General features: G+C 56.3%; 1 protein-coding gene across 2 annotated transcripts in view; it reads right to left on the bottom strand.

Annotated features, from left to right (window-relative positions):
• heatr1 (HEAT repeat containing 1) overlaps positions 1–22722 on the bottom strand; it is a 143561-nt gene that overhangs the window by 27433 nt on the left and 93406 nt on the right. For both annotated transcript variants that reach the window (XM_079261361.1, XM_079261362.1), the window contains exons 17-24: positions 2135–2332; positions 1888–2056; positions 1670–1818; positions 1406–1598; positions 1043–1215; positions 802–960; positions 506–724; positions 67–198 (exon numbers count right to left, since the gene is read on the bottom strand). In XM_079261361.1, coding sequence (XP_079117487.1) covers positions 67–198; positions 506–724; positions 802–960; positions 1043–1215; positions 1406–1598; positions 1670–1818; positions 1888–2056; positions 2135–2332 — 1392 coding nt within the window. The remainder of the gene's footprint in view (positions 1–66; positions 199–505; positions 725–801; positions 961–1042; positions 1216–1405; positions 1599–1669; positions 1819–1887; positions 2057–2134; positions 2333–22722) is intronic.

Below are 22722 nucleotides of genomic sequence, written 5' to 3'. Positions count from 1 at the left end.
CCACCAGAGTCTGGATCCTGCTGGTCCAGTCTGGTCCTGCTGGTCCAGGTTTTTGGATCAGCTCACCGATTTGAAGGCGCTGCTGACGCAGTCGGCCACCGTGGGACTCTTGCTCTCCGCCAGCAGGTCGAACATCACCGCCAGCAGCTTCTGCCGCACCGCGTCGTCTCCGAGAGCCGAGAAGAAGGACTTGTTGATCTGCAAGGAAGACGGTCAGAGTCGTCATCCTCGTCTTCATCCTACACACACCTGGCTGAATGACCCGACGCAGTCTGGAGTTCTGACACGCAGTCGGGCAAATCCATTTTCCTTCACAGAAACCGCAGAAGACGTGAAAAGACAACTTTACCATTTACCATGCAGAACCGAGTTCGGACCGGTCCAGTCTGATTGGTTCTGACACCAGAACCAGGTCTTCAGCTGCAGGACGACATTCACTAAAAGCTGCTGAAACGCATGCAGTTGTGGAAAAGGATAAATAATAAAGAAGTTCTTGGGACCGGACCTGATCCAGAGCGATGGTCTGGCAGCTCGGTGTCCTCAGAGCACGGACAAACACGTCTAGACAGTTCTGGTTCCGGACCAGCAGGGGGGCTGACGCCTCGTTGAACTTCCCCAGAACCAGCTGCAACAGCTGGGTCTCACCCTGCAGCAGGGACGGGGTGTCTGGGCCATCCTGCTCCAGTAGCCGGTCCAGGACAGGAAGCAGGGTGGACAGGACAGACTGGATGGAGATGAAAGACAAGATCTGGTTCTGATCCACACCTGACAACACTTCTGGACCAGAACTGGAGCTCCCACCTGTCCATTGACGAGGCTCAGCGCCCTCAGCATGGCTGCGGCGCTGTAGGACGGACATGACGGCGTCTGGACGCTCTGAAGCAGCTGCTGCAGCGAACTCTGGAGCTTCTTCTGATGTGGCCTCGCGTTGCTGGACTCGTCATGGAGGACGCCCAGAGCCTGCAGGTCCAGGAGGACACACCCCATGAGACGGGAGGGGGAAACGTGAGGGGAACGTGAGGACGATCACAGCTTCTCTCACCGTGTTCAGGTATGACGGGTCTGCCACGATCTCCTCTGACGTCTTCAGCAGCCTCTCTGTGATTGGCTGGAAGGGAGAGCTGCTGGCTCCTGATAGGCTCTGCAGGATGCCAAGGGCCGCCCTCCGGACCTCCCGAACAGGAGCGCTGAGACAGCAGAACAGGGACGGGACCACTAATGGAGACAGATGGAAACCAGTCTGAAGACCAGGTCTTTAATAGAGACTTTTAGACCAGACATCATTTTACGTGATGGACCCAGAACTGGACCTGGGAAACTCCAGAGACCAAAAGGAGGTTCATGGTGGCTCGGTGGGACCGGTTTTTCTCCAGGGCCACATGAAAACGGACTGACTGTTACGCACCAGGTGATTCTGCGGCGGCCAGCTGGTCCAGAACCGCCGCAGGTTGCCCACTGAGCAGAGCTCGGCCCACGTACAACGCCCGCGTCTGCAGGACGGCGCCCACCTTCACGTCCAGCTGGTCGCCATGGTTACTGCTGTATCCCCACAGCACACACAGGAACTTGAAGAGCACCAGCGGCTCTGGCAGGTGGACCTGGAGGAGACAAGGTGAGACTGTCAGGTTAGGATGAAGATGATGAAGCCTCACCAGGTGACTTGTCTCACCTGAAGAAGCTGCTTCATCAGGTCCCTGAAGCTGCTGGCCGCTGGACCCTCGGCGGCGCCGCTGATGATGACGCTGAACATGCGGCAGATGAGACCCAGGTAGCAGCAGGCGCTGGCGTCCAGCCTCTCTGGATTCCACCATGTTTCACCTGGACGTCAGACGTAGCCAATCAGACCTGCCTCACCTGGATCTTCTCCACACTCTGACCACTCCTTACCTTTGAAGGAGGGATCGTGACACCTGAGGCAGGAGATGAAGTCCCGAAAGAGACACATGAGGACAAAACCGAAGTCTCTGTCCAGGTGTTGGTCCTGCTGCTCACATCTGCTCAGGTAGACGACCAGAGCCCTGGAGGAGGACGGCATGGCGATGGGACGCTCAGCTTCCTGTTACATCACAAAGAGATGAAGAAGCTGCCTACGTTTCCCAGAATGCACCTTTTGGCATCAGCTGGAGAGACTCACCTGGGAGTGGTAGTGTCTGCTGAACTCCAGCAGGGGGGGCTCCAACACCGCACAGACCCTCTGAGCCGTCAGCAGGTGCTGGGTCTCCCTCAGATCGGCCAGGCCCAGCAGCAGGGTGTGGGTCAGAACCACGAAGGAGGCCCGGCTTCTCAGACTGGACCCTTTATTCTGCTCCACCAGCAGAGCCAGTTTCTCCAGCTGCACGCACACACATAACATGGAAACCAATATTAGCTGCATGGCGGCACGGTGGAGTAGTGGTGTGCACTGTGGCCCGCCGATCCATCATACAGCGCACGTACCACTAACACTACAAATCCCACAATGCTGCGTCGGCGCTGGACTCCAGACCGGGAAACGCCGCCACCTCTTGTGTTGACACCCATAAGCACACGCTCTAAGCAGACCTCGACCGCCGTGTTGCCTTCTGCGCGGTCTGCTGAACAACCCGATCGATTTAGCGCTGAATTTACACGACAATTTGCAGACTTTGAAGCCAAAAAAAATGTAGATTTGAACTTTTTAGCGACCCACTTGCGGTTTACGTGAAAAGCGCACCAAGCAACCTCCAAATGGAGCTTATTGAGCTCCAGCATAATGACACGCTCAAGTCAAAGTATGACTCTGGACATGATACCATCCGGCTTCTTAAAAGTAGTTTTTACCTCTGTAGAAAACCATCTCCTGCTTGTTGTCAACAGCTCACTGGCATCAGGTATTTTCCCCAAGTCTCTAAAGATAGCTGCTATTAAGCCTCCTAAAGAAAAGGACTCTGGATGCCTCATGAACAACTACAGACCTGTCCCTAACCTCTCTTTTATATCCAAGATAACTGAGAAAGTTGTGTTCAATCAGCTTCATGACTTCTTCAATGAAAGTGGAAATCTTGATAAATTCCAGTCAGGTTTTTGACCTGGTCGAGGGTCGATCTACGTTCCTACCCTCACCTATGGTCATGAGCTGTGGGTCGTGACCAAAAGAGGGAGATCTCTTATACAGGCGGCTGAAATGAGTTTCCTCCGCAGGGTGGCCGGGCTCTCCCTTAGAGATAGGGTGAGGAGCTCGGTCATCCGGGAGGAGATCAGAGTAGAGCCGCTGCTCCTCCGCATCGAGAGGAACCAGTTGAGGTGGCTCGGGCATCTGGTCAGGATGCCTCCTGGACCTCCCTGGTGAGGTGTTCCAGGCACGTCCCTCTGGGAGGAGACCCCGGGGAAGACCCAGGACACGCTGGAGGGGTTATATCTCTCGGCTGGCCTGGGAACGCCTCGGGATCCCCCCGCAGATTTGGAAAATGTGCCTGGGGAGAGGGAAGTCTGGGCTTCCCTACTTTGGCTGCTGCCCCTGCGACCCGACCCCGGGTAAGCGGCATGAAGACAAGGTTTTCGACCTCATCACAGACCTGAAACGGCTCTGGTTAAAGTCTTTAATGATATTAGGTTGAATATGGATTCTGGTCGAGTGTCAGTCCTGGTTCTGCTGGATCTCAGTGCTGCATTTGATCCTGTAGATCACAGAATTCTGTTGGACAGGCAGGAAAACTGGGCTGGATTTTCAGGACTGGTCCTTAACTGGTTCAGGTCCGATTTAGAAGGCCGGAGATATTTTGTAACAATTGACAGCTATGAATCTGAGCGAGTGGCCGTGACTTGCGGAGTACCTCAGGGGTCAGTCCTTGGACCTCTTCTGTTCAACTTATACATGCTCCCTTTAGGTCAAATAATACAGAACTTTAACATCAATTATCACAGTTATGCAGATGACACGCAGCTTTATGTGTCTTTGTCACCAGAAGACCACAGTCCAATAGACTTATTGTGTTTGGAGCAAGTAAACACCAAGATGAGAGAGAATTTCCTTCAATTAAATGAAGACAAAACAGGTTATTCTGTTTGGTAGCAAAGAGAAGAGCGTCATCGTTGGTAAACACCTGGAGACTCGAGCTCTCAAAACCACCAATCAAGTCTGTAACATTGGAGTGTCGATGGACTCAGGTCTGACTTTCAGCATCAAAGCTTCACTATGAAGCTTTTTACCATCAGAAACATCCACAGGATTAAAAGTTTAGTCTCCCAGTAAGACCAGTATAAACTCCTCCATGCATTCATCTCCAGTAGACTGGATTACTGGAACGGTCTTTTAACAGGACTTCCCAGTAAAACCAGTAGACTGGATCACTGGAACGGTCTTTTAACAGGACTTCCCAGTAAAACCAGTAGACTGGATTACTGGAACGGTCTTTTAAAAGGACTTCCCAGTAAAACCAGTAGACTGGAACACTGGAACGGACCAGACCACAGACCAGACCAGATCAGAGTCCAGGCCAGAGACCAGACCAGAGTCCAGACCAGAGTCCAGACCAGAGACCAGATCAGAGTCCAGACCACAGACCAGACCAGAGTCCAGACCACAGACCAGACCAGAGACCAGACCACAGACCAGACCAGAGTCCAGACCAGAGACCAGACAAAAGACCAGACCAGAGTCCAGGCCAGAGTCCAGACCACAGACCAGACCAGAGACCAGACCAGAGTCCAGACCACAGACCAGACCAGAGTCCAGACCAGAGACCAGACAAGAGACCAGACCAGAGTCCAGACCACAGACCAGACCAGAGTCCAGACCAGAGTTAAGACCAGAGTCCAGACCAGAGACCAGACCAGAGACCAGACCAGAGTCCAGACCAGAGTCCAGACCAGAGTCCAGATCAGTGTCCAGACCAGAGACCAGACCAGAGTCCAGACCAGAGACCAGACGAGAGTCCAGACCAGAGTCTAGACCACAGACCAGACCACAGACCAGACCAGAGACCAGACCAGAGTCCAGACCACAGACCAGACCAAAGTCCAGACCAGAGTCCAGACCAGAGACCAGATCAGTGTCCAGACCAGAGACCAGACCAGAGTCCAGACCACAGACCAGACCACAGACCAGACCAGAGTCCAGACCACAGACTAGACCAGAGACCAGACCAGAGTCCAGACCAGATTCCAGACCAGATTCCAGACCAGAGTCCAGACCAGAGACCAGACCACAGATCAGACCAGAGTCCAGACCAGAGACCAGACCAGAGACCAGACCACAGACCAGACCAGAGTCCAGACCACAGACCAGACCAGAGTCCAGACCACAGACCAGACCAGAGACCAGACCAGAGTCCAGACCACAGCCCAGACCACAGACCAGACCAGAGACCAGACCAGAGACCAGACCAGAGTCCAGACCAAAGACCAGACCACAAACCAGACCAGAGTCCAGACAACAGACCAGACCAGAGACCAGACCACAGACCAGACGAGAGTCCAGACCACAGACCAGACCAGAGTCCAGACCACAGACCAGACCAGAGTCCAGACCAGAGACCAGACCACAGACCAGACCAGAGACCAGACCAGAGTCCAGACCACAGACCAGACCAGAGACCAGACCACAGACCAGACCAGAGACCAGACCACAGACCAGACCACAGACCAGACCAGAGACCAGACCAGAGACCAGATCAGAGACCAGACCACAGACCAGACCAGAGTCCAGACCAGAGACCAGACCACAAACCAGACCAGAGTCCAGACAACAGACCAGACCAGAGACCAGACCAGAGACCAGATCAGAGTCCAGGCCAGAGTCCAGACCACAGACCAGACCATAGACCAGACCACAGAACAGACCAGAGTCCAGACCAGAGTCCAGACAAGAGACCAGACAAGAGACCAGACCGGAGTCCAGACCACAGACCAGACCAGAGACTAGACCACAGACCAGACCAGAGTCCAGACCACAGACCAGACCACAGACCAGACCAGAGTCCAGACCAGAGACCAGACCACAGATCAGACCAGAGTCGAGACCAGAGTCCAGACCAGAGACCAGACCAGAGTCCAGACCAGAGTCCAGACCAGAGTCTAGACCACAGACCAGACCAGAGTCCAGACCAGAGTCCAGACCAGAGACCAGACCAGAGTCGAGACCAGAGTCCAGACCAGAGTCGAGACCAGAGTCCAGACCAGAGACCAGACCAGAGACCAGACCACAGACCAGACCAGAGTCCAGACCAGAGACCAGACCAGAGTCCAGACCAGAGACCAGATAAGAGTCCAGGCCAGAGTCCAGCCCAGAGACCAGCCCAGAGTCCAGACCACAGACCAGACCACAGACCAGATCAGAGTCCAGACCACAGACCAGACCAGAGTCCAGACCACAGACCAGACCAGAGACCAGATCAGAGTCCAGGCCAGAGACCAGACCACAGACCAGACCACAGACCAGACCACAGACCAGACCAGAGTCCAGACCACAGACCAGACCAGAGTCCAGACCACAGACCAGACCAGAGTCCAGACCACAGACCAGACCAGAGTTCAGACCAGAGACCAGACCAGAGTTCAGACCACAGACCAAACCAGAGTCCAGACCAGAGACCAGACCAGAGACCAGATCAGAGTCCAGACCAGAGTCTAGACCACAGACCAGACCAGAGTCCAGACAACAGATCAGAACAGAGTCGAGACCAGAGTCGAGACCAGAGTCCAGACCAGAGTCCAGACCAGAGACCGGACCAGAGACCAGACCACAGACCAGACCACAGACCAGACCAGAGTCCAGACCACAGACCAGACCAGAGACCAGACCAGAGACCAAACCAGAGACCAGACCAGAGACCAGATCAGAGTCCAGACCAGAGACCAGACCAGAGTCCAGACCACAGACCAGACCAGAGACCAGATCAGAGTCCAGGCCAGAGACCAGACAAGAGTCCAGACCAAAGACCAGACCAGAGTCCAGACCAGAGACCAGACCAGAGTCCAGACCACAGACCAGACCAGAGACCAGACCACAGACCAGACCAGAGTCCAGACCACAGACCAGACCAGACCAGAGTCCAGACCAGAGACCAGACCAGAGTCCAGACCAGAGTCTAGACCAGAGTCTAGACCACAGACCAGACCAGAGTCCAGACCAGAGACCAGACCACAGATCAGACCACAGATCAGACCAGAGTCGAGACCAGAGTCCAGACCAGAGACCAGACCAAAGACCAGACCAGAGTCCAGACCACAGACCAGACCAGAGTCCAGACCACAGACCAGACCAGAGTCCAGACCACAGACCAGACCAGAGTCCAGACCACAGACCAGACAACAGACCAGACCAGAGTCCAGACCACAGACCAGACCAGAGACCAGACCACAGACCAGACCAGAGTCCAGACCAGAGTCCAGACCACAGACCAGACCAGAGTCCAGACAAGAGACCAGACCAGAGTCCAGACCACAGACCAGAGACCAGACCACAGACCAGACCAGAGTCCAGACCACAGACAAGACCAGAGTCCAGACCAGAGACCAGACCAGAGACCAGACCACAGACCAGACCAGAGTCCAGACCACAGACCAGACCAGAGTCCAGACCAGAGACCAGACCACAGACCAGACCAGAGTCCAGACCAGAGTCCAGACCACAGACCAGACCAGAGTCCAGACCAGAGACCAGACAAGAGACAAGACCAGAGACCAGACCAGATTCCAGACCAGATTCCAGACCAGAGTCCAGACCAGAGACCAGACCACAGATCAGACCAGAGTCCAGACCAGAGACCAGACCAGAGACCAGACCACAGACCAGACCAGAGTCCAGACCACAGACCAGACCAGAGTCCAGACCACAGACCAGAGACCAGACCAGAGTCCAGACCACAGCCCAGACCACAGACCAGACCAGAGACCAGACCAGAGACCAGACCAGAGTCCAGACCAAAGACCAGACCACAAACCAGACCAGAGTCCAGACAACAGACCAGACCAGAGACCAGACCACAGACCAGACGAGAGTCCAGACCACAGACCAGACCAGAGTCCAGACCACAGACCAGACCAGAGTCCAGACCAGAGACCAGACCACAGACCAGACCAGAGTCCAGACCAGAGACCAGACCAGAGTCCAGACCACAGACCAGACCAGAGACCAGACCACAGACCAGACCAGAGACCAGACCACAGACCAGACCACAGACCAGACCAGAGACCAGACCAGAGACCAGATCAGAGACCAGACCACAGACCAGACCAGAGTCCAGACCAGAGACCAGACCACAAACCAGACCAGAGTCCAGACAACAGACCAGACCAGAGACCAGACCAGAGACCAGATCAGAGTCCAGGCCAGAGTCCAGACCACAGACCAGACCAGAGACCAGACCACAGAACAGACCAGAGTCCAGACAAGAGACCAGACAAGAGACCAGACCGGAGTCCAGACCACAGACCAGACCACAGACCAGACCAGAGTCCAGACCACAGACCAGACCACAGACCAGACCAGAGTCCAGACCAGAGACCAGACCACAGATCAGACCAGAGTCGAGACCAGAGTCCAGACCAGAGACCAGACCAGAGTCCAGACCAGAGTCCAGACCAGAGTCTAGACCACAGACCAGACCAGAGTCCAGACCAGAGTCCAGACCAGAGACCAGACCAGAGTCGAGACCAGAGTCCAGACCAGAGTCGAGACCAGAGTCCAGACCAGAGACCAGACCAGAGACCAGACCACAGACCAGACCAGAGTCCAGACCAGAGACCAGACCAGAGTCCAGACCAGAGACCAGATAAGAGTCCAGGCCAGAGTCCAGCCCAGAGACCAGCCCAGAGTCCAGACCACAGACCAGACCAAAGTCCAGACCAGAGTCCAGACCAGAGACCACATCAGTGTCCAGACCAGAGACCAGACCAGAGACCAGACCACAGTCCAGACCACAGACCAGACCACAGACCAGACCAGAGTCCAGACCAGAGTCCAGACCACAGACTAGACCAGAGACCAGACCAGAGACCAGACCAGAGTCCAGACCAGATACCAGACCAGAGACCAGACCAGAGTCCAGACCAGAGACCAGACCACAGATCAGACCAGAGTCCAGACCAGAGACCAGACCACAGACCAGACCAGAGTCCAGACCACAGACCAGACCAGAGTCCAGACCAGAGACCAGACCAGAGACCAGACCAGAGTCCAGACCACAGCCCAGACCACAGACCAGACCAGAGACCAGACCAGAGTCCAGACCACAGACCAGACCACAAACCAGACCAGAGTCCAGACAACAGACCAGACCAGAGACCAGACCACAGACCAGACCAGAGTCCAGACCACAGACCAGACAGAGTCCAGACCAGAGTCCAGATCACAGACCAGACCAGAGACCAGACCAATGACCAGATCAGAGTCCAGACCACAGACCAGACCAGAGTCCAGACCACAGACCAGACCAGAGACCAGATCAGAGTCCAGGCCAGAGACCAGACCACAGACCAGACCACAGACCAGACCACAGACCAGACCAGAGACCAGACCAGAGTCCAGACCACAGACCAGACCAGAGTCCAGACCACAGACCAGACCAGAGTCCAGACCACAGACCAGACCAGAGTTCAGACCAGAGACCAGACCAGAGTTCAGACCACGGACCAAACCAGAGTCCAGACCAGAGACCAGACCAGAGACCAGATCAGAGTCCAGACCAGAGTCTAGACCACAGACCAGACCAGAGTCCAGACAACAGATCAGAACAGAGTCGAGACCAGAGTCGAGACCAGAGTCCAGACCAGAGACCAGACCAGAGTCCAGACCAGAGACCAGACCAGAGACCAGACCACAGACCAGACCACAGACCAGACCAGAGTCCAGACCACAGACCAGACCAGAGACCAGACCAGAGACCAAACCAGAGACCAGACCAGAGACCAGATCAGAGTCCAGACCAGAGACCAGACCAGAGTCCAGACCACAGACCAGACCAGAGACCAGATCAGAGTCCAGGCCAGAGACCAGACAAGAGTCCAGACCAAAGACCAGACCAGAGTCCAGACCAGAGACCAGACCAGAGTCCAGACCACAGACCAGACCAGAGACCAGACCACAGACCAGACCAGAGTCCAGACCACAGACCAGACCAGACCAGAGTCCAGACCAGAGACCAGACCAGAGTCCAGACCAGAGTCTAGACCAGAGTCTAGACCACAGACCAGACCAGAGTCCAGACCAGAGTCCAGACCAGAGACCAGACCACAGATCAGACCACAGATCAGACCAGAGTCGAGACCAGAGTCCAGACCAGAGACCAGACCAAAGACCAGACCAGAGTCCAGACCACAGACCAGACCAGAGTCCAGACCACAGACCAGACCAGAGTCCAGACCACAGACCAGACCACAGACCAGACAACAGACCAGACCAGAGTCCAGACCACAGACCAGACCAGAGACCAGACCACAGACCAGACCAGAGTCCAGACCAGAGTCCAGACCACAGACAGGACCAGAGTCCAGACAAGAGACCAGACCAGAGTCCAGACCACAGACCAGAGACCAGACCACAGACCAGACCAGAGTCCAGACCACAGACCAGACCAGAGTCCAGACCAGAGACCAGACCAGAGTCCAGACCAGAGACCAGACCACAGACCAGACCAGAGTCCAGACCACAGACCAGACCAGAGTCCAGACCACAGACCAGACCAGAGTCCAGACCAGAGTCCAGACCACAGACCAGACCAGAGTCCAGACCAGAGACCAGACAAGAGACCAGACCAGAGACCAGACCAGAGTCCAGACCACAGACCAGACCAGAGTCCAGACCAGAGACCAGACCAGAGTCCAGACCAGAGTCCAGACCAGAGTCCAGACCACAGACCAGACCAGAGTCCAGACCAGAGACCAGACAAGAGACCAGACCAGAGTCCAGACCACAGACCAGACCAGAGACCAGACCACAGACGAGACGAAAGACCAGACCACAGACCAGACCAGAGTCCAGACCACAGACCAGACCAGAGTCCAGACCAGAGACCAGACCACAGATCAGACCAGAGTCGAGACCAGAGTCCAGACCAGAGACCAGACCACAGACCAGACCAGAGTCCAGACCACAGACCAGACCAGAGTCCAGACCACAGACCAGAGTCCAGACCACAGACCAGACCACAGACCAGACCAGAGTCCAGACCACAGACCAGAGTCCAGACCAGAGACCAGACCAGAGACCAGACCAGAGACCAGATCAGAGTCCAGACCACAGACCAGACCAGAGTCCAGACCACAGACCAGACCAGAGACCAGACCACAGACCAGACCAGAGTCCAGACCAGAGACCAGACAAAAGACCAGACCAGAGTCCAGGCCAGAGTCCAGACCACAGACCAGACCAGAGACCAGACCAGAGTCCAGACCACAGACCAGACCAGAGTCCAGACCAGAGACCAGACAAGAGACCAGACCAGAGTCCAGACCACAGACCAGACCAGAGTCCAGACCAGAGTTAAGACCAGAGTCCAGACCACAGACCAGACCAGAGACCAGACCAGAGTCCAGACCAGAGTCCAGACCAGAGTCCAGATCAGTGTCCAGACCAGAGACCAGACCAGAGTCCAGACCAGAGACCAGACGAGAGTCCAGACCAGAGTCTAGACCACAGACCAGACCACAGACCAGACCAGAGACCAGACCAGAGTCCAGACCACAGACCAGACCAAAGTCCAGACCAGAGTCCAGACCAGAGACCAGATCAGTGTCCAGACCAGAGACCAGACCAGAGTCCAGACCACAGACCAGACCACAGACCAGACCAGAGTCCAGACCACAGACTAGACCAGAGACCAGACCAGAGTCCAGACCAGATTCCAGACCAGATTCCAGACCAGAGTCCAGACCAGAGACCAGACCACAGATCAGACCAGAGTCCAGACCAGAGACCAGACCAGAGACCAGACCACAGACCAGACCAGAGTCCAGACCACAGACCAGACCAGAGTCCAGACCACAGACCAGACCAGAGACCAGACCAGAGTCCAGACCACAGCCCAGACCACAGACCAGACCAGAGACCAGACCAGAGACCAGACCAGAGTCCAGACCAAAGACCAGACCACAAACCAGACCAGAGTCCAGACAACAGACCAGACCAGAGACCAGACCACAGACCAGACGAGAGTCCAGACCACAGACCAGACCAGAGTCCAGACCACAGACCAGACCAGAGTCCAGACCAGAGACCAGACCACAGACCAGACCAGAGACCAGACCAGAGTCCAGACCACAGACCAGACCAGAGACCAGACCACAGACCAGACCAGAGACCAGACCACAGACCAGACCACAGACCAGACCAGAGACCAGACCAGAGACCAGACCAGAGACCAGATCAGAGACCAGACCACAGACCAGACCAGAGTCCAGACCAGAGACCAGACCACAAACCAGACCAGAGTCCAGACAACAGACCAGACCAGAGACCAGACCAGAGACCAGATCAGAGTCCAGGCCAGAGTCCAGACCACAGACCAGACCATAGACCAGACCACAGAACAGACCAGAGTCCAGACCAGAGTCCAGACAAGAGACCAGACAAGAGACCAGACCGGAGTCCAGACCACAGACCAGACCAGAGACTAGACCACAGACCAGACCAGAGTCCAGACCACAGACCAGACCACAGACCAGACCAGAGTCCAGACCAGAGACCAGACCACAGATCAGACCAGAGTCGAGACCAGAGTCCAGACCAGAGACCAGACCAGAGTCCAGACCAGAGTCCAGACCAGAGTCTAGACCACAGACCAGACCAGAGTCCAGACCAGAGTCCAGACCAGAGACCAGACCAGAGTCGAGACCAGAGTCCAGACCAGAGTCGAGACCAGAGTCCAGACCAGAGACCAGACCAGAGACCAGACCACAGACCAGACCAGAGTCCAGACCAGAGACCAGACCAGAGTCCAGACCAGAGACCAGATAAGAGTCCAGGCCAGAGTCCAGCCCAGAGACCAGCCCAGAGTCCAGACCACAGACCAGACCACAGACCAGATCAGAGTCCAGACCACAGACCAGACCAGAGTCCAGACCACAGACCAGACCAGAGACCAGATCAGAGTCCAGGCCAGAGACCAGACCACAGACCAGACCACAGACCAGACCACAGACCAGACCAGAGACCAGACCAGAGTCCAGACCACAGACCAGACCAGAGTCCAGACCACAGACCAGACCAGAGTCCAGACCACAGACCAGACCAGAGTTCAGACCAGAGACCAGACCAGAGTTCAGACCACAGACCAAACCAGAGTCCAGACCAGAGACCAGACCAGAGACCAGATCAGAGTCCAGACCAGAGTCTAGACCACAGACCAGACCAGAGTCCAGACAACAGATCAGAACAGAGTCGAGACCAGAGTCGAGACCAGAGTCCAGACCAGAGTCCAGACCAGAGACCGGACCAGAGACCAGACCACAGACCAGACCACAGACCAGACCAGAGTCCAGACCACAGACCAGACCAGAGACCAGACCAGAGACCAAACCAGAGACCAGACCAGAGACCAGATCAGAGTCCAGACCAGAGACCAGACCAGAGTCCAGACCACAGACCAGACCAGAGACCAGATCAGAGTCCAGGCCAGAGACCAGACAAGAGTCCAGACCAAAGACCAGACCAGAGTCCAGACCAGAGACCAGACCAGAGTCCAGACCACAGACCAGACCAGAGACCAGACCACAGACCAGACCAGAGTCCAGACCACAGACCAGACCAGACCAGAGTCCAGACCAGAGACCAGACCAGAGTCCAGACCAGAGTCTAGACCAGAGTCTAGACCACAGACCAGACCAGAGTCCAGACCAGAGTCCAGACCAGAGACCAGACCACAGATCAGACCACAGATCAGACCAGAGTCGAGACCAGAGTCCAGACCAGAGACCAGACCAAAGACCAGACCAGAGTCCAGACCACAGACCAGACCAGAGTCCAGACCACAGACCAGACCAGAGTCCAGACCACAGACCAGACCAGAGTCCAGACCACAGACCAGACAACAGACCAGACCAGAGTCCAGACCACAGACCAGACCAGAGACCAGACCACAGACCAGACCAGAGTCCAGACCAGAGTCCAGACCACAGACCAGACCAGAGTCCAGACAAGAGACCAGACCAGAGTCCAGACCACAGACCAGAGACCAGACCACAGACCAGACCAGAGTCCAGACCACAGACCAGACCAGAGTCCAGACCAGAGACCAGACCAGAGTCCAGACCAGAGACCAGACCAGAGACCAGACCAGAGTCCAGACCACAGACCAGACCAGAGTCCAGACCAGAGACCAGACCACAGACCAGACCAGAGTCCAGACCAGAGTCCAGACCACAGACCAGACCAGAGTCCAGACCAGAGACCAGACAAGAGACAAGACCAGAGACCAGACCAGATTCCAGACCAGATTCCAGACCAGAGTCCAGACCAGAGACCAGACCACAGATCAGACCAGAGTCCAGACCAGAGACCAGACCAGAGACCAGACCACAGACCAGACCAGAGTCCAGACCACAGACCAGACCAGAGTCCAGACCACAGACCAGAGACCAGACCAGAGTCCAGACCACAGCCCAGACCACAGACCAGACCAGAGACCAGACCAGAGACCAGACCAGAGTCCAGACCAAAGACCAGACCACAAACCAGACCAGAGTCCAGACAACAGACCAGACCAGAGACCAGACCACAGACCAGACGAGAGTCCAGACCACAGACCAGACCAGAGTCCAGACCACAGACCAGACCAGAGTCCAGACCAGAGACCAGACCACAGACCAGACCAGAGTCCAGACCAGAGACCAGACCAGAGTCCAGACCACAGACCAGACCAGAGACCAGACCACAGACCAGACCAGAGACCAGACCACAGACCAGACCACAGACCAGACCAGAGACCAGAGACCAGATCAGAGACCAGACCACAGACCAGACCAGAGTCCAGACCAGAGACCAGACCACAAACCAGACCAGAGTCCAGACAACAGACCAGACCAGAGACCAGACCAGAGACCAGATCAGAGTCCAGGCCAGAGTCCAGACCACAGACCAGACCAGAGACCAGACCACAGAACAGACCAGAGTCCAGACCAGAGTCCAGACAAGAGACCAGACAAGAGACCAGACCAGAGTCCAGACCACAGACCAGACCACAGACCAGACCAGAGTCCAGACCACAGACCAGACCACAGACCAGACCAGAGTCCAGACCAGAGACCAGACCACAGATCAGACCAGAGTCGAGACCAGAGTCCAGACCAGAGACCAGACCAGAGTCCAGACCAGAGTCCAGACCAGAGTCTAGACCACAGACCAGACCAGAGTCCAGACCAGAGTCCAGACCAGAGACCAGACCAGAGTCGAGACCAGAGTCCAGACCAGAGTCGAGACCAGAGTCCAGACCAGAGACCAGATAAGAGTCCAGGCCAGAGTCCAGCCCAGAGACCAGCCCAGAGTCCAGACCACAGACCAGACCAAAGTCCAGACCAGAGTCCAGACCAGAGACCACATCAGTGTCCAGACCAGAGACCAGACCAGAGACCAGACCACAGTCCAGACCACAGACCAGACCACAGACCAGACCAGAGTCCAGACCAGAGTCCAGACCACAGACTAGACCAGAGACCAGACCAGAGACCAGACCAGAGTCCAGACCAGATACCAGACCAGAGACCAGACCAGAGTCCAGACCAGAGACCAGACCACAGATCAGACCAGAGTCCAGACCAGAGACCAGACCACAGACCAGACCAGAGTCCAGACCACAGACCAGACCAGAGTCCAGACCAGAGACCAGACCAGAGACCAGACCAGAGTCCAGACCACAGCCCAGACCACAGACCAGACCAGAGACCAGACCAGAGTCCAGACCACAGACCAGACCACAAACCAGACCAGAGTCCAGACAACAGACCAGACCAGAGACCAGACCACAGACCAGACCAGAGTCCAGACCACAGACCAGACAGAGTCCAGACCAGAGTCCAGATCACAGACCAGACCAGAGACCAGACCAATGACCAGATCAGAGTCCAGACCACAGACCAGACCAGAGTCCAGACCACAGACCAGACCAGAGACCAGATCAGAGTCCAGGCCAGAGACCAGACCACAGACCAGACCACAGACCAGACCACAGACCAGACCAGAGACCAGACCAGAGTCCAGACCACAGACCAGACCAGAGTCCAGACCACAGACCAGACCAGAGTCCAGACCACAGACCAGACCAGAGTTCAGACCAGAGACCAGACCAGAGTTCAGACCACGGACCAAACCAGAGTCCAGACCAGAGACCAGACCAGAGACCAGATCAGAGTCCAGACCAGAGTCTAGACCACAGACCAGACCAGAGTCCAGACAACAGATCAGAACAGAGTCGAGACCAGAGTCGAGACCAGAGTCCAGACCAGAGACCAGACCAGAGTCCAGACCAGAGACCAGACCAGAGACCAGACCACAGACCAGACCACAGACCAGACCAGAGTCCAGACCACAGACCAGACCAGAGACCAGACCAGAGACCAAACCAGAGACCAGACCAGAGACCAGATCAGAGTCCAGACCAGAGACCAGACCAGAGTCCAGACCACAGACCAGACCAGAGACCAGATCAGAGTCCAGGCCAGAGACCAGACAAGAGTCCAGACCAAAGACCAGACCAGAGTCCAGACCAGAGACCAGACCAGAGTCCAGACCACAGACCAGACCAGAGACCAGACCACAGACCAGACCAGAGTCCAGACCACAGACCAGACCAGACCAGAGTCCAGACCAGAGACCAGACCAGAGTCCAGACCAGAGTCTAGACCAGAGTCTAGACCACAGACCAGACCAGAGTCCAGACCAGAGTCCAGACCAGAGACCAGACCACAGATCAGACCACAGATCAGACCAGAGTCGAGACCAGAGTCCAGACCAGAGACCAGACCAAAGACCAGACCAGAGTCCAGACCACAGACCAGACCAGAGTCCAGACCACAGACCAGACCAGAGTCCAGACCACAGACCAGACCACAGACCAGACAACAGACCAGACCAGAGTCCAGACCACAGACCAGACCAGAGACCAGACCACAGACCAGACCAGAGTCCAGACCAGAGTCCAGACCACAGACAGGACCAGAGTCCAGACAAGAGACCAGACCAGAGTCCAGACCACAGACCAGAGACCAGACCACAGACCAGACCAGAGTCCAGACCACAGACCAGACCAGAGTCCAGACCAGAGACCAGACCAGAGTCCAGACCAGAGACCAGACCACAGACCAGACCAGAGTCCAGACCACAGACCAGACCAGAGTCCAGACCAGAGACCAGACCACAGACCAGACCAGAGTCCAGACCAGAGTCCAGACCACAGACCAGACCAGAGACCAGACAAGAGACCAGACCAGAGACCAGACCAGAGTCCAGACCACAGACCAGACCAGAGTCCAGACCAGAGACCAGACCAGAGTCCAGACCAGAGTCCAGACCAGAGTCCAGACCACAGACCAGACCAGAGTCCAGACCAGAGACCAGACAAGAGACCAGACCAGAGTCCAGACCACAGACCAGACCAGAGACCAGACCACAGACGAGACGAAAGACCAGACCACAGACCAGACCAGAGTCCAGACCACAGACCAGACCAGAGTCCAGACCAGAGACCAGACCACAGATCAGACCAGAGTCGAGACCAGAGTCCAGACCAGAGACCAGACCACAGACCAGACCAGAGTCCAGACCACAGACCAGACCAGAGTCCAGACCACAGACCAGAGTCCAGACCACAGACCAGACCACAGACCAGACCAGAGTCCAGACCACAGACCAGAGTCCAGACCAGAGACCAGACCAGAGACCAGACCAGAGACCAGACCAGAGTCCAGACCAGAGACCAGACCAGAGTCCAGACCACAGACCAGACCACAGACCAGACCAGAGTCCAGACCAGAGTCCAGACCAGAGTCCAGACCACAGACCAGACCAGAGACCAGATCAGAGACCAGACCAGAGTCCAGACCACAGACCAGACCAGATCAGAGTCCAGGCCAGAGACCAGACCAGAGACCAGACCAGAGACAAGACCAGAGACCAGACAAGAGACCAGACCAGAGTCCAGACCACAGACCAGACCAGAGACCAGACCACAGACCAGACCAGAGTCCAGACCACAGACCAGACCAGAGTCCAGACCAGAGACCAGACCAGAGTCCAGACCAGAGTCCAGACCAGAGTCTAGACCACAGACCAGACCAGAGTCCAGACCAGAGTCCAGACCAGAGACCAGAGTCCAGACCAGAGACCAGACCAGAGTCCAGACCAGAGACCAGACCAGAGACCAGACCACAGACCAGACCAGAGTCCAGACCACAGACCAGACCAGAGTCCAGACCAGAGACCAGACCAGAGACCAGACCACAGTCCAGACCAGAGACCAGACCACAGACCAGACCAGAGTCCAGACCAGAGTCCAGACCACAGACTAGACCAGAGACCAGACCAGATTCCAGACCAGAGTCCAGACCAGAGACCAGACCACAGATCAGACCAGAGTCCAGACCAGAGACCAGACCACAGACCAGACCAGAGTCCAGACCACAGACCAGACCAGAGTCCAGACCAGAGACCAGACCAGAGACCAGACCAGAGTCCAGACCACAGCCCAGACCACAGACCAGACCAGAGACCAGACCAGAGTCCAGACCACAGACCAGACCACAAACCAGACCAGAGTCCAGACAACAGACCAGACCAGAGACCAGACCACAGACCAGACCAGAGTCCAGACCACAGACCAGACAGAGTCCAGACCAGAGTCCAGATCACAGACCAGACCAGAGACCAGACCACAGACCAGATCAGAGTCCAGACCACAGACCAGACCAGAGTCCAGACCACAGACCAGACCAGAGACCAGATCAGAGTCCAGGCCAGAGACCAGACCAGAGTCCAGACCAGAGTCCAGACCACAGACCAGACCAGAGACCAGACCAGAGTCCAGACCACAGAGCAGACCAGAGTTCAGACCAGAGACCAGACCAGAGTTCAGACCACAGACCAAACCAGAGTCCAGACCAGAGACCAGACCAGAGACCAGATCAGAGTCCAGACCAGAGTCTAGACCACAGACCAGACCAGAGTCCAGACAACAGATCAGAACAGAGTCGAGACCAGAGTCGAGACCAGAGTCCAGACCAGAGACCAGACCAGAGTCCAGACCAGAGACCAGACCAGAGACCAGACCACAGACCAGACCAGAGTCCAGACCACAGACCAGACCAGAGACCAGACCAGAGACCAAACCAGAGACCAGACGAGAGACCAGATCAGAGTCCAGACCAGAGACCAGACCAGAGTCCAGACCACAGACCAGACCAGAGACCAGATCAGAGTCCAGGCCAGAGACCAGACAAGAGTCCAGACCAAAGACCAGACCAGAGTCCAGACCAGAGACCAGACCAGAGTCCAGACCACAGACCAGACCAGAGACCAGACCACAGACCAGACCAGAGTCCAGACCACAGACCAGACCAGACCAGAGTCCAGACCAGAGACCAGACCAGAGTCCAGACCAGAGTCTAGACCAGAGTCTAGACCACAGACCAGACCAGAGTCCAGACCAGAGTCCAGACCAGAGACCAGACCACAGATCAGACCAGAGTCGAGACCAGAGTCCAGACCAGAGACCAGACCAAAGACCAGACCAGAGTCCAGACCACAGACCAGACCAGAGTCCAGACCACAGACCAGACCAGAGTCCAGACCACAGACCAGACCACAGACCAGACCAGAGTCCAGACCACAGACCAGACCAGAGACCAGACCACAGACCAGACCAGAGTCCAGACCACAGACCAGACCAGAGTCCAGACAAGAGACCAGACCAGAGTCCAGACCACAGACCAGACCAGAGACCAGACCACAGACCAGACCAGAGTCCAGACCACAGACCAGACCAGAGTCCAGACCAGAGATCAGACCAGAGTCCAGACCAGAGACCAGACCAGAGTCCAGACCACAGACCAGACCAGAGTCCAGACCAGAGACCAGACCACAGACCAGACCAGAGTCCAGACCACAGACCAGACCAGAGTCCAGACCAGAGACCAGACAAGAGACAAGACCAGAGACCAGACCAGAGTCCAGACCAGAGTCCAGACCACAGCCCAGACCACAGACCAGACCAGAGACCAGACCAGAGTCCAGACCACAGACCAGACCACAAACCAGACCAGAGTCCAGACAACAGACCAGACCAGAGACCAGACCACAGACCAGACCAGAGTCCAGACCACAGACCAGACAGAGTCCAGACCAGAGTCCAGATCACAGACCAGACCAGAGACCAGACCACAGACCAGATCAGAGTCCAGACCACAGACCAGACCAGAGTCCAGACCACAGACCAGACCAGAGACCAGATCAGAGTCCAGGCCAGAGACCAGACCAGAGTCCAGACCAGAGTCCAGACCACAGACCAGACCAGAGACCAGACCAGAGTCCAGACCACAGAGCAGACCAGAGTTCAGACCAGAGACCAGACCAGAGTTCAGACCACAGACCAAACCAGAGTCCAGACCAGAGACCAGACCAGAGACCAGATCAGAGTCCAGACCAGAGTCTAGACCACAGACCAGACCAGAGTCCAGACAACAGATCAGAACAGAGTCGAGACCAGAGTCGAGACCAGAGTCCAGACCAGAGACCAGACCAGAGTCCAGACCAGAGACCAGACCAGAGACCAGACCACAGACCAGACCAGAGTCCAGACCACAGACCAGACCAGAGACCAGACCAGAGACCAAACCAGAGACCAGACGAGAGACCAGATCAGAGTCCAGACCAGAGACCAGACCAGAGTCCAGACCACAGACCAGACCAGAGACCAGATCAGAGTCCAGGCCAGAGACCAGACAAGAGTCCAGACCAAAGACCAGACCAGAGTCCAGACCAGAGACCAGACCAGAGTCCAGACCACAGACCAGACCAGAGACCAGACCACAGACCAGACCAGAGTCCAGACCACAGACCAGACCAGACCAGAGTCCAGACCAGAGACCAGACCAGAGTCCAGACCAGAGTCTAGACCAGAGTCTAGACCACAGACCAGACCAGAGTCCAGACCAGAGTCCAGACCAGAGACCAGACCACAGATCAGACCAGAGTCGAGACCAGAGTCCAGACCAGAGACCAGACCAAAGACCAGACCAGAGTCCAGACCACAGACCAGACCAGAGTCCAGACCACAGACCAGACCAGAGTCCAGACCACAGACCAGACCACAGACCAGACCAGAGTCCAGACCACAGACCAGACCAGAGACCAGACCACAGACCAGACCAGAGTCCAGACCACAGACCAGACCAGAGTCCAGACAAGAGACCAGACCAGAGTCCAGACCACAGACCAGACCAGAGACCAGACCACAGACCAGACCAGAGTCCAGACCACAGACCAGACCAGAGTCCAGACCAGAGATCAGACCAGAGTCCAGACCAGAGACCAGACCAGAGTCCAGACCACAGACCAGACCAGAGTCCAGACCAGAGACCAGACCACAGACCAGACCAGAGTCCAGACCACAGACCAGACCAGAGTCCAGACCAGAGACCAGACAAGAGACAAGACCAGAGACCAGACCAGAGTCCAGACCACAGACCAGACCAGAGTCCAGACCAGAGACCAGACCACAGACCAGACCAGAGTCCAGACCAGAGTCCAGACCACAGACCAGACCAGAGTCCAGACCAGAGACCAGACAAGAGACCAGACCAGAGTCCAGACCACAGACCAGACCAGAGACCAGACCACAGACGAGACCAAAGACCAGACCACAGACCAGACCAGAGTCCAGACCACAGACCAGACCAGAGTCCAGACCAGAGACCAGACCACAGATCAGACCAGAGTCGAGACCAGAGTCCAGACCAGAGACCAGACCACAGACCAGACCAGAGTCCAGACCACAGACCAGACCACAGACCAGAGTCCAGACCACAGACCAGACCACAGACCAGACCAGAGTCCAGACCACAGACCAGACCAGAGTCCAGACCAGAGACCAGACCAGAGACCAGACCAGAGACCAGACCAGAGTCCAGACCACAGACCAGACCACAGACCAGACCAGAGTCCAGACCAGAGTCCAGACCAGAGTCCAGACCACAGACCAGACCAGAGACCAGATCAGAGACCAGACCAGAGTCCAGACCACAGACCAGACCACAGACCAGACCAGATCAGAGTCCAGGCCAGAGACCAGACCAGAGACCAGACCAGAGACAAGACCAGAGACCAGACAAGAGACCAGACCAGAGTCCAGACCACAGACCAGACCAGAGACCAGACCACAGACCAGACCAGAGTCCAGACCACAGACAAGACCACAGACCAGACCAGAGTCCAGACCAGAGACCAGACCAGAGTCCAGACCAGAGTCCAGACCAGAGTCTAGACCACAGACCAGACCAGAGTCCAGACCAGAGTCCAGACCAGAGACCAGACCAGAGTCGAGACCAGAGTCCAGACCAGAGTCGAGACCAGAGTCCAGACCAGAGACCAGACCAGAGACCAGACCACAGACCAGACCAGAGTCCAGACCACAGACCAGACCAGAGTCCAGACCAGAGACCAGATAAGAGTCCAGGCCAGAGTCCAGACCACAGACCAGACCAGAGACCAGACCACAGACCAGACCAGAGTCCAGACCACAGACCAGACCACAGACCAGACCAGAGTCCAGACCAGAGACC

The sequence above is a fragment of the Telmatherina bonti genome, assembly GCF_933228915.1.
Source record: "Telmatherina bonti genome assembly, chromosome: 21".
In the NCBI taxonomy this organism is placed as follows: domain Eukaryota; kingdom Metazoa; phylum Chordata; class Actinopteri; order Atheriniformes; family Telmatherinidae; genus Telmatherina; species Telmatherina bonti.
This window is presented reverse-complemented; position numbering and strand designations above follow the sequence as displayed.